General features: G+C 31.6%; 1 protein-coding gene across 2 annotated transcripts; it reads left to right on the top strand.

Moving 5' to 3' along the window:
- Positions 1-821: 821 nt before the first annotated feature.
- LOC132285178 (protein DETOXIFICATION 27-like) lies at positions 822-5,651 on the top strand. Of its 2 annotated transcripts, XM_059787344.1 has the most exons (8): positions 823-1,309; positions 1,393-1,934; positions 2,130-2,216; positions 3,764-3,820; positions 4,523-4,761; positions 4,898-5,016; positions 5,177-5,266; positions 5,366-5,651. In XM_059787344.1, the coding sequence occupies exons 1-8, from the start codon at positions 1,016-1,018 to the stop codon at positions 5,417-5,419; spliced, it is 1,482 nt and encodes a 493-aa protein (XP_059643327.1). In that variant the 5' UTR covers positions 823-1,015; the 3' UTR covers positions 5,420-5,651. The 2 variants fall into 2 exon arrangements, with proteins under 2 accessions (XP_059643328.1, XP_059643327.1); XM_059787345.1 differs by lacking the exon at positions 2,130-2,216 and having other exon boundaries at positions 822-1,309.
- The last annotated feature ends 7,461 nt before the right edge of the window (positions 5,652-13,112 follow it).

Raw genomic sequence — 13,112 nt, 5'->3', positions numbered from 1 at the left:
CTTTCACCCTCAGCATTGTCCTCTTACACACACTAAACCTTAGATTTGAATTTTTCTATAGAAATCTCTGAATTTTTAAAAGATATCGATAACACAGTTAAATTGATTTTACCAAATTGCCTTCTACTATTGGGTCAAAGAAGCAAAGCCAAACATAAATCATGGTTTAGAAGGGACTACATGGCGAAACGGTGGCTAAAAAAAAAAAGACTGGACCAACTAAATCCACAGGGAACTGAATTGAATCTAAGTCCATGTATGAGCCACTTTAATATGAAAAGGATCGACCAACAAATATCACGGTTCACAAATTTATAAAATTATTAAATAATGATTATCATTATTATTTCTGTTTAATTTCTTTTATTTGGAGTTGTTTATTTATTTCTTTTTAGTTAGGAACTTATTTTTACCGTTTGTCAGTTGGAATCATTACGCGGGCGCGGGCGAGAATAGGCATGCGGTGGTCAGTGACTAGCTAGTGAGACGAAGCCGCCTCCTTAGAGCAACTCAGCGCACAAGGAAAGTGTACAATATCTGATAAAGTGTTGAATGAATATTCTTACCATGCACATTACACACTTGTGGGCCTCCCTTCATATTCCACACCCAATTCTTCAAATGTGTAGAATCAAGTAGCCATTGTACAATTGAAATGGTGAGCCTTGTGTGTACTTTTAATAGTATAAAATAAATTGATTGTGTATTAGTAGTACGTGGGTAAATTTTAAAATAATAAAGTGTAGAATATAAAAGATGTGTGCACAATAAGAGAAATAAACTTTCAAAAAATGTGTAGAGCCATGTTACCATAATTACTGACACTACACTTTGTAAAAGTGTAGAATGAGAATGGAGATGTTGCACTGGCGATGCTCATATGTGCGTATATAAATACACGACAATGCAATTTAATTTGCTTATACAAATCTATTCATTTCTTATAGATCTTCTCTTTCTCTGTGTATTCCAAAGAGAGACTGTAAACAAGAGAGAGTGAGAGACCACACCAAAAATGGCGACCAAGGACACAATAGCAGATGAAGCAAAACTACCTTTATTGGACTATTCATGTCCGACCGTTGGATCAAAATACCAAGAAAATGACGACGACCTTGATCTCTCACGGAGGATCTGGATCGAATCAAAGAAGCTCTGGCACATAGTGGGCCCCGCTATTTTCAGCCGCGTCGCCTCCTACTCCATGCTCGTTATCACACAAGCCTTCGCCGGCCATCTGGGCGACCTCGAACTCGCTGCCATCTCCATCGTCAACAATGTCATCGTTGGCTTCGACTTCGGCCTCTTGGTACTACTCTCACTTTCGTTCCCTCAACTCGGATCATTTGCATTTTTAATGATTTTGTTTTGGTTTGTATGATGAATGATCAGCTGGGAATGGCAAGTGCTTTGGAGACTTTATGTGGGCAAGCATTTGGAGCGAAGAGGTACCACATGTTGGGTGTGTACATGCAACGTTCTTGGATTGTGCTTTTCATGTGCTGTGTACTACTCTTGCCTTTGTACCTATTTGCATCTCCAATCTTGAAGCTATTGGGACAGCCAGAGGACATAGCCGAGCTATCTGGGGTGGTGGCTTTCTGGCTAGTCCCACTTCACTTCAGCTTTGCCTTCCAGTTTCCATTGCAGAGGTTCTTCCAGAGCCAGCTCAAGAACGGCGTGATCGCGTGGGTCAATCTGGTGGCTCTGCTGGTGCACATCTTTGTTAGCTGGTTGTTTGTATACTGTCTCAAGCTCGGAGTGGTGGGAACCGCCATTACTCTCAATTTCTCGTGGTGGGTAGTGGTGTTAGGCATGTTTGGTTACACAGTTTGGGGTGGATGTCCTCGTACTTGGACCGGTTTCTCCTTCGAAGCCTTTTCTGGTATCTGGGATTTCGTCAAAATCTCCGCTGCTTCTGGAGTCATGCTTTGGTACTCTTCTTAATTCTCTGCAAATTTCAATTAGGTTGTGTTTGGGAGGATGAAATTGAAATTGAAATTGATAAATTGAAGAAAATTTTAATTTAACTTTTTAAATTATTTTTCTTTAATTCCAAAACCTACTAAACACATCCTTAATATTTGATAAATTTATGATGTGTGTTTGGTTTTTGTTTGATTGTACAGTTTGGAGAATTGGTATTACAGAATACTGATATTGATGGTTGGAAATGTGAGCAATGCAGAAGTTGCTGTGAATGCTTTGTCCATATGGTGTGCAAATTGTACCACATGCTAGTTGTCATTTTGTCATTATTGTTATTAAAGCATAATGATATGCAAGCCGACTAAATACGCTGGACTATAAAAGCACAACCCTTATAATATAGAAAAAAACTACACTTAAATAAATTTAGAAGGCTTAAATGACAAATCAGTTTATTATTAAAGTTAATTTTTTAATTTGGTCATGTTAGGTAAAATAATTACATATGCATTAAAAACTATTATTTAGGTTCAAAATATATTCCAAACTCTTATTTCAAAATACCAAAATATCATTCATAAATCAAATCATTCTTTCATTCATAAAATTTATTAAAAAAAGATTTCTAAGTTGACTTTCAACTTGGCTTTGATGTATATATTACCAAAATAAATAAAATAAATAAATAAATAAATATATATATATATATATATATATATATATATATATATATATGTTCAAACTTGCAAATATTAATTTAGAAATATACAAATAATTTAATGGAAATTCAACATGTATGGAATTTTTTTTTCAGTAAGTGGAAATTTATCATATATAAAATTTTATTTGCACATAACTTTAACCATATCTCTTAATTCACACCAATATAAACCTGCAAATGTTAAAACTTTCCTATGAATATATATATATACACACACAATACACACGCACGAGAAAGGGAGATCATGAAAATACTAAATGGTTGCTTCAGTAAATGGTACACCATCAATCATTTTATTTATTTATTTATAAAACAAGTGTAATTAATTGAGCCAAAAAATTAATGATCATCTCAAGGCATGCACCACAGCAAAGACGATTTATATATTTTTGAGTTTAATTACATTTTTCTTTTTGGGGACTAACATTTGATTTCCCCATTTTTTACTATATTGAATCTTTTTTATTATTTGTATAAGTTATAGCGTGTGTACATATATATGAAAGTTGCAGCAATATGGTTCAAAGTTAAAAGAAATAAATTTTTTAAAGAAAATACTTGATTTTAGGGGAATAATTTTTAGTATTCTGGAATAAGTGTTTGGAGGCCATTTTCGACCTAAAGAATAGTTATTAATGCATATGTAATTATTTTACTTAATTCAACCAAAGTGAAAAATAAAATTTTAAAATAAATCAGTTTGTCATTTAAGGATCCTAACTCTATGTAAGTGTAGTTTTTCTTATAATAAATATGTGTAGATTCCACCTATACACGTCACCGTTGAACTACGTGTTTGACATGTCTGACTTATTTAACCTATCTTAAAATATTTTTTCTTACCACTATTTATCATTTATTATAAATTAAATAATATTGTTTAAATCCATGCGCACCATAAATTTCATTTTGTGGATGAGAAACAGAAAAATATATATATACTTACTAAAAAAACATTGTTCTCGTGATGTACTTACAGAAAAAAAAGAAATAAATAAAAAAGAACAAAAAAAAAAAAAAAAACATCGTTCGTGGATATAATTTATTTGCAATTTATGAGTACAAAATTATGTTATTCTTATGGTTTGTGTGTGTTTTGTTATCTTGTTTCAGTATGGCAATTAATGGGTGGGAGATGATGATACCTCTGTCATTCTTTTCTGCTACTGGGTAACTTTTTTTTAATTACTTTCATTTTTATCATCTGTTTTTGTGCAAATAAATGCCTCTACGAATAATTTCTAAAAAAGGACAATTTACACACTGGTATGACACATCATTTTTAATTATAGATAAAAATGATTAGTAGATTTAATGTTCAATCATATATACTGAAAGAAGATGATGGGTTTGGTATTTATCGTTGACACTTGACATAGGGTCCCCACAAGTCTCGTCACTTCAACTTTATTCATTTCAGCTTGAAGACCCAAAATTAATTATACGGACAACCACTACTTGCCATTTTTTGTGAATTTATTTATAAAATAAATACGTGTTGAGCTAAAGAGTAGACAAAATTTAGTAAATTATAAACAATTCGATTTATTTTATTATTATTTAACACCAAAGAAGAATCAGATTCTAATTTCATAGCTATGTCTAACAGTGATTGTAGCTAGGCCATGTATAATTGGGCTTTCACATCCTTGTGCACCTAAGACTGCTATTATTTTCACAACTTTGGTTTAATTTCTAGGCACAAAAAAAATATGAAAGTTTTGATAAATAAATTATACTACCAATATATAAGGAAATTAAGTCGTGTGAAAAAGTTGAAGCTAAGGCTGCGTTTCATTGATAATTTTTTTATTTATTTTTTTTTATTATTGAATTGCAAATTTAAATTATTTAACTCATGTCATGATACAGAGTAAGGATTGCAAATGAGCTTGGAGCAGGCAACGGAAAAGGAGCCAAGTTTGCCACCAAAATTTCGGTGATGACATCTATAGGGCTTGGTCTCTTTTTTTGGTTATTGATTATTATTTTGCACGATAAATTCGTCTTACTATTTTCGAATAGCAAACCTATCTTAGAAGCTGTAAATAACCTCTCAATTCTCTTAGCCTTAACCATTCTTCTCAACAGTATCCAACCAGTTCTCTCGGGTGAGTATTCCTTCTTAGCTCTTCCAATCACATACGTATTTCTCTCTCTCATTTTTTTTTTTTTTTTTTCACTTATAAACAAATATACTATCTGACATTTTGGTTTTCCAATTTTGTTTTTCTTTCAATAATTTAGGGGTAGCTGTGGGATCGGGGTGGCAATCATCTGTAGCCTACATCAACCTAGGTTGCTATTATTTGATTGGGCTCCCACTCGGATTTGCAATGGAATGGATTTTTCACCAGGGAGTAATGGTAAGTGAGAATTAATTAATTAATTAATAATGGAATTGAAAAATAGAAGGTTATATATAATTTGAAAAAATATTTATAATTAATGTTTTCCTTTTTTCTTCCTTATGTTTTTTAATTTATTTTCTAACATTTCATATATGTATAAAATTATAATAATCAGGGTATATGGGCTGGAATGATATTTGGAGGTACTGTAATTCAAACTTTGATATTAGCCATCATTACCATACGTTGCGACTGGGAAAAAGAGGTAAAACCCTTCTTATACTTTGCAATTCTTCTTTCATACATATATATATATAGTTATTGGATTCATTTTATTTGATAATTAATTTTTTTGAAATTGCAGGCAGAAAAAGCAAGTACACAGGTGAGGAAGAGGGCATACATAATTGTGAATTGAAAGCACACAGTGATCTCGGGTTACGCGACATTTGATTCCAATTTTGCATAGCCGATGATTAGATGCCATATTTTTTTATATGTTTGTTGTAATGTGAATTGAAGTTACACGAGCATCATCGTTATTTTATTAATAATTACAGATGATGGTAAAAGATCATATTTATGTAGTTTGTATTTTGTATAAGGTGAGAAGAATTTTGAGAACAATTACATTTATATTTTTACCTCAATCAATGGTCATCTGATTATATAATGAAAGAGAATTATAGGAGAAATCAATCTAAGGAGGAAGCAAATAGTATTAAATACAATGATGTTACCAAATTAAATAAATAAGGGCAAAGATAATTTAAGAGGCGATCACCATGATTTTCATATTAATCGATAGAGACATGGGTAATGTGATGTGTCAGGAGACTCAAACTTAGCACATCAACCATTTTTTTTATAAATTTATAAAAATAAATATTTTAATAAAATGTCACACCTTATAGCCAAACTATTAGTCAAATTGGTTAAGCAAAGATGTCTCTCAATAATGAAACAGAGTGGGGTATATCAAACTTCTTTTTTGGTTGCCATGGACACGAATATAGACAATTATCTTTTCATTCATGCACGTAAAACACGTGCTACCACTGTCTTTGACTTGGTAGAAATTTTTGTACCAGCAGCCACCAATGGTAAGCCAGCCCACTATTTTAGCATTGGAAAATTATATAAATCTTCATTTGTGTTATTGTTGCTACGTATTATTTACAAGGCAAAAGATAAAGAGAAATTACAAAGAAATGAAAAATATTCTTGTTTGTCTCAATCAATATACAAGATGTGTTTTGCTGCTAGCTTGTATATATATAATACATTTGAAAGGAAAAGAACAATCGTACTTTTTTATGGGAAGATTGCCATGCAGAAGCTTTTGTCTGTCAGATTTTCAAACTGTAGGAATATTTATGATATCTATCGCTGCTCTTTGCAGGCTTCCTTTGCTCTGTTCTCTGTTGTTGCTTTGACAGATCGTTTGTTACTGTAGGAAACGGCTGTTTGATTGCTTGGGGTGGGCTGGGTTGCCCTTGTGGCTGTATGGCTTTGGGCCTCTTCTCGGGCTCCGCCCTTTCCTCGTATATTATTCTTTTCCTATATATACATATACATATATATAAGTTTATATATTAAAAAAAAAAAAAAAAACAACATAGATTAATTTTGATACAAAATTTTGACTGTATAATCATCCAGCCATGTTCTCAAATGAAGCACATCAAATATATATATATATATATATATAATTAAGTGTATCATCCCACACTAATCTTTTAAGGGTATATGGCTTATTTAATCAACAATACATTTTCCCAACTTCCAACTGGTAGGGGTCTGTTTGTTTTGCAGAGAAATTTCTACTTGGTTCACCTTATAAGAAGATTAAATCCAAGGCAAGGTGTCATTGATTAGCGGTTTAAACAAAATCACAGGGAATTCTTTGGCATGTAAAACTGTATAATACCACGAGTGACAAGTATACATAAAAGAAGCAAAATTTTAATGTAACTCTATTTTTCGATATAGGACTGACATGTGTTGTGCATGTAATTTTTATTTCCTTATTTTATACACAATTCAATTTAATTATCTTCCAAACTTTTAACTTTAAATAATTCAGTGTTAGTTTTTCTTTTTTTTCTTTCTTTCTATTTTTTATTTGGTAAAAAAATCAGTTCTAGTGTTCATGTTTTTTGTTACATGCTTTTTGCAAAAGTTCCCCTCATTGTATATTTATACAGGTAAGAAAAGTGGTTACTTTATCTAGGTTTTTTTTTTTTTTTTTTTTTCTGGGTATTTTGATTTGAAATAGAGAAGACCATAGAAATTAATTAATGTGAGAAGAAGTTATAAAAATCAACCAATCTTACATGATAATGAAAAATTTAAATATAAGTTATATAACATAATTTATTTTGTAAAAGAATACATTAGTTAGACATTACATTTTTTAATTAATAACTATCACACCCTCCTCATTACTTCATTTCAATTTATTCCGCTTTGTACGACGAATTTCATTGATAATTAGCCTCACTTCTCTCCCATTATGCAATGGCCAAAATGATGGTGAAGATGGAGGGAGCCAACATTTTTAAAGATGGAGTAAGGTTTGGCGTTTGAGGGGTATTTACATTACTATTATTTTTTTTTTAATACAACATCCTGACACTTTTCTATGTAGCATAGATTTATTTTGTTTGTTTTTACCTTTTTATGTTACTTGAGTGCAAAATCAATTTTGAAATGATTTTTAAAAATTAAATATAATAAGAGGATAAAAAAATTAGGTAACATGAGTGCAAAATCAATTTTAAAAAATTAAACATATAATAACAAACAATTAGAGTGATGAAGTAAGATAATGATATGATTTGCACTATTTTTTTTTTTCCTTTCCAGAATTGATGTGCATTAACTTTGAAACTACATGCGGTATTTAATTTCTTACTCTCTTCAATAATGTGATGTGAAATTTTTGTTAGTATTATCAAAAAATAAAAAGCAGGGGAAAAAATAAATAAATTCGAAAGCAATCTAAATTTTAAACTCTAAAATTATGCAAACTAACTTGTTGATTCAAAAAACCTAACTAAAAACACAATACATTCAACGTTACAATGATAGACGTAATTTTAATTTTAATTTTTTTTCAAAATGATAGACATAGACTTAAATAATAAATATTTAAATTAACATATTCAATTTTTAAAATAACATTTTAACATATGCATTCACACACTAAATCAATAACTAACAAATCTCGTGTTTTGCCACGTAGAATTACTTGTCCTTAAATAATATAATACAACAAATGGATAATTCAAAACAATTTAATAATTTACATATATCGATTATAAATTTAAAATATTCTACAATAATATTCACCAAAAAAGTACGCCTCACCTACACCAAAAATAAAAATAAAAACAAAAAGTACATGTCTGAGACGTATTTAGTTGAATGATTCAAAAAAAAAAAAAAAAAAAAAAATTCAAAACATCTTTCAAAATTAGACCCTTCTATATTTAATTATCACTTCTACAATTATATATTATTCGTTTTAAAAAAACCCTCTTGTATTTAACTATATCAGTTCTATAATTATATATTATAAACTTAAAAAAAAGTTAAAAAACCAAGACTCTTCTATATTAAATTATTACTCTACAATTATATATTATTACTTGAAAACAAAAGAACCCAGCAATATTAGCTTCTAAATAAGGCAATATTATTAGCTTAAAATGGACGCGGATCCTCCTATATAAATATACCCAATCTGATGAGTGATGGCTTTACTGCTAATACGGCAGTTTGTCGTTTCAACCTCTATCTCCGGGTTAGGGTTGCACCATCTCCGGGTTAGGGTCCCCACTTTGGCTCATACAAGTGACGGGTAAGGGGGGTCGACAGTCACAATGAACACTCCTCTTCGAATCATTTTTCTTTCTATGGATGACCGAGCATGATCGAAGTGATCGACTCTCTCATACAGTCTCTTCTCTTCTTCAATCTCTTTACTTGGTTTGCTTAAGTGGCGATCACGCCGCACCTGGAGGTAAATCCTAACCCTAATCTCTCTGTGCCCTTTCTTGCTTTCTTTGATTGATGGCGATTTAGGCAACCCATGGAAACCCTAATCTCTCCGTGTTTCTTTCTCACACACTTGTGTGCAGAGGTAAACCCTAATATTTATTTTTTGCATATATTTTTTTTGATATAACATGCCTAATCATCTCAACCAACCGCCATTAAATACACTGTGGGATTTCTATTTGATTTAAAGGACCCTCAGGTAATGGGGAGGGGCAAGGGTTTTGATTTGCACTATTTTCTTAATCTTTTCCTATTCTTTTATGTTCTTACGCTATTATTTTGTCCTGTTTATTTATTTTATTTATGTCTATATATTTTTTTCAAGTTGAAATAGGTTATCTTCAAGATGCAGATTTTCTTAATGCTGTTGTGAATGTAAATTTATTTGTTTTACCTTTTTAAAAAGATATTTTGGTTTTTTAAAATTTTCAAATTGAACTCTGCTTGATACCACAGACCTATTAAAAATCTTCCTAGTTTGTTTGTGCATATATAATGGGAACGATTCATGCACTCCAATGTGGCGTTCATGCTAATGCTTTGAATTATGTAGTCTTTGTCCTTCAGGAGGACTTGATTTATTGCCCTTGACATCTAACAAGAACACACTTATTCAAATTGTTCCCATATGTTGTTCAGAATCTCTCAAGAGTCAAGACTGATTGATTGGATTGTCAGGATCAATCAATCAAAGCTAATCTGGATTAATAACTGTCCTGTAAAGTAGCTTTTATTGATTAGAAATCGTGGTGCTTGTTTATGAGATTTACATTACCCATTTACCACCATTTATTTGGCATGTAAATCTCCAAGCTCATTTACAAGGTTGCAAGAAATAGTTAAGTGACGGGTCAAATATATTTTGCAGGTAGTTGATAGTTCCAGTTTCTCATGTGGCTCTCTCGCACTAATATTCCTTCTTTTATTGCATGTTTTGAGTTTTCACCCATTAGCTGTTCCTGAAAAGTGTAAAAAATGATTTCCCCTGGAAACTTAGATCTGCATTTGGTTTGAAATTGCATTCTTTCTATTTCTTATGCATCAATTTTAATTGGACATTCACCCTTAGAGGATATTTGCCTAGATTTAAAATTTTTGAATGCAGTGGTTTTATGATCGAGGATGGCAAGCTTTTGGCGAATGCACATTGCGTGGAACATGATAACAGGTAGTCTTTTAAATTGTTCTATAATTGTACGATATATGGATATTCAAGCCTTAAAACATTGTGAATTGCTCTGCCTATCCTCTCTTGGCTGCATTCCTAACAACTGATTTGAAATGAAAATCACCAGAATAGTAAGGTTTTGGTACATGCAATAGATCAGTGAGATCACTGGGTAATGGCACAAATTTTGATTATTTGTCACTAACTTACTGGATAATTAACTACATCTTTAAGTTTTGGCCTTCTAGCACCCTTCAAAGGTGGAAGGATACATACTGAGTATTGCACTAAAAAAGGGTTAATATTATTATATTAATATGAAAAATATTGCTTACTTGAGTGGATAATATGTTGCAGGCTGATTTGAAGTGTTGAGTTTCTATCTAATTAGGAGTAATAACTTTATGTCTTCTTCCATGGACAAAAGATTTGCACTGTGAATTATATATTCTGAAAGATGGTGAGGAGTAATTTTTTTTGCAAAATAGATGTATTTTGAGTGATTTTAATTTTCTTGCTTGGCTACTTGTGAGGAACTAAAGTAATGTGTGATAAGATGTAGTAGCTTTAATGATGTTTGAAGTTTTCTTAAACATACATGTCTCATTCCATTAAATTCCCTTCTCGATACTCTTTATTTTTTACATATAGAAATATGCTTTAGTGTTTAGAGCATCATATGCATAAATTGGCAATTATATGTACCCATTATATTAATACATATTGTCTTTTAAATATATCTTATTTATTGGACACACAATTGTAATGTTATTTATAATGGTAGGGGCATAATATGTTATCCTACTTCCTCTACTTACATCATGTGCTCTAATGATTCAGATCTTATATTATATAAATTTAGCTGTTTATGTGTATTTGCTGCATTGATACTCGATATGCATCATCTTATATCCAATTCTTACTTATTGTGATTTGTGCCTACACTCGTAATCTTACTTTGCTGTCAAGGGTACCCTATGCTTGGTGCTGGAAAGTTTCTTGTATTTGCTAATTATTCATGTTACGCCGAAAATATTATTACTCCTAAGTGAGTGCACCCATACACATGTGAATAAGCTAGCCTGTTATACTTGTCTGCTTGAGATGTTAAATTTAAACCTTGACTCTACAAAAAAATTCGGTTACCTATGTTGACGTAGAGAAATTTTTACTTATGCTATTTTGTCTATGAAAAACTACTTCTAGTGCACAATGTGATAGCAAGGTTTTTTTTTATAAAAGAGAAAAAAGTAAATTAGTATCTCCTGCTTTACTAACTGATATCTAATATCTAATCTACCTTTTTTTTTTTTTAGTAACTTTTTCCATTTTTTTAACTTAGAATGAAAGGAGGAGGAGGTATGCCAATATTCTATTGGATTTGTATCTTTTCTACCTGCTCCCCCTTTTTTAGGCTCTTGGTTGATGTCATCTTTTAAAAAATTCATGTGTGTGAGTGCGTTGCACACGAATTCACCTGCATTTTTGCTATTCTCCAACAATTGAAAAGAACTAAGATTAATTTCTAACTTTGCACCATCGACTATGCTGGTGTATTAATATATGAACTTGTCAATTTAGACATTGTTAATCATAATGCCATGTATGGGGGTTTTCTTTTCTTCTCTTTTTTTAGTTTGTTAAGTGGTTGCAAGATAATTCGTTCCTGTTATGTGCTAATCACTTTATGGCATGATGTCCATTCCAAGGTGCTAAGCTTAATTATGTTATTCATCTCATTTGACTTTGGGTACAGGTCAAAGTGAATAGAAGGGGAGATGATACCAAATATGTGATTAAGGTATCACCTTTATAGACAGAATGGATTGTGCTTTCTTGTTTTGTTCCTTTTTCTTTATATCACCAATTCATAATTGGTTTTAACAATGATACATATTGATGAGTTTGGGAGTGCTGATGTCCTATGAAGTTAGTTTGGTTCCATTTTGTTCTTTAGAATATTTAAAGCTGGTAAAGGCTATAATCAACCTGTTGTAAATTGAGTAATCATGAAAATGAATTAGTAGGCATTAAATGATACTAGGAATTTAATAAACTACAGTTCTATGGGACCTTATATATTAACATATATATTCAATGTTGTAGATAATTTTCATTTTCCTTGATGCAGGGTAACACTACGTTTCCGCAAGCACACACAGACTCTTGTATTAGGACATCATGTTTTGTGCCATCCTGCATACTTCAAATTGACTTGCAAATAATTTCCTTGATAACCATTGGAAAAACTGCTAAATTCCTCACTCTCCCGAGCCCAAATCCACCAATTGTTTACTGCATGTTCTCAACAAAGATCTATAGTGTTTGGTAAATGTCATGGTGCAGTTGGAGCACTTGTGGGAGGTAGCATTCAATTGGTCTTGGTTTGTGCTAATCTACGTTTTGAAAGATGTGAAACTGTATCTGTGGTATTATTTCACAATCTTTCATTTTTTACTGCTGTGTTTAGTTCTTAAACTTCCTTCATCTATATTTCTCTTTTCCACCCTTTTGTTATGAAAATTCATGGATCCTTCATCTAAATTCTCTTAGTTTCTAATCTTCCTTAATCTATATACTAGGAAGCACGGACACTCCAAAATGGGCGAAGAATCCCTGTCCGACACGTGTCGGACACGGACACGCGTCGGACACGCCCCGACACGTGTCGGACACGCCAAAAAACGTGTCTGGAATTTTTTTTATTTTTTTTAATTTTTGGACACGGCTCGGACACGGCTCCAACAGCTCGGACACGGTTTGGACACACTTTTCTGGAATTTTTTTTTTTTTTTTTAAAATTTTTAATGGTGATATGTTATTTTTAATTTTTAATTTTTAATGCTGATATGTTCTAGTTTTTGTTTTGTACTATCCT

The sequence above is a fragment of the Cornus florida genome, unplaced genomic scaffold (genome assembly GCF_030987335.1).
Source record: "Cornus florida cultivar Cherokee Brave unplaced genomic scaffold, ASM3098733v1 CherokeeBrave_3.0.0_Hap2_Chr11, whole genome shotgun sequence".
Lineage (NCBI taxonomy): Eukaryota > Viridiplantae > Streptophyta > Magnoliopsida > Cornales > Cornaceae > Cornus > Cornus florida.
This window is presented reverse-complemented; position numbering and strand designations above follow the sequence as displayed.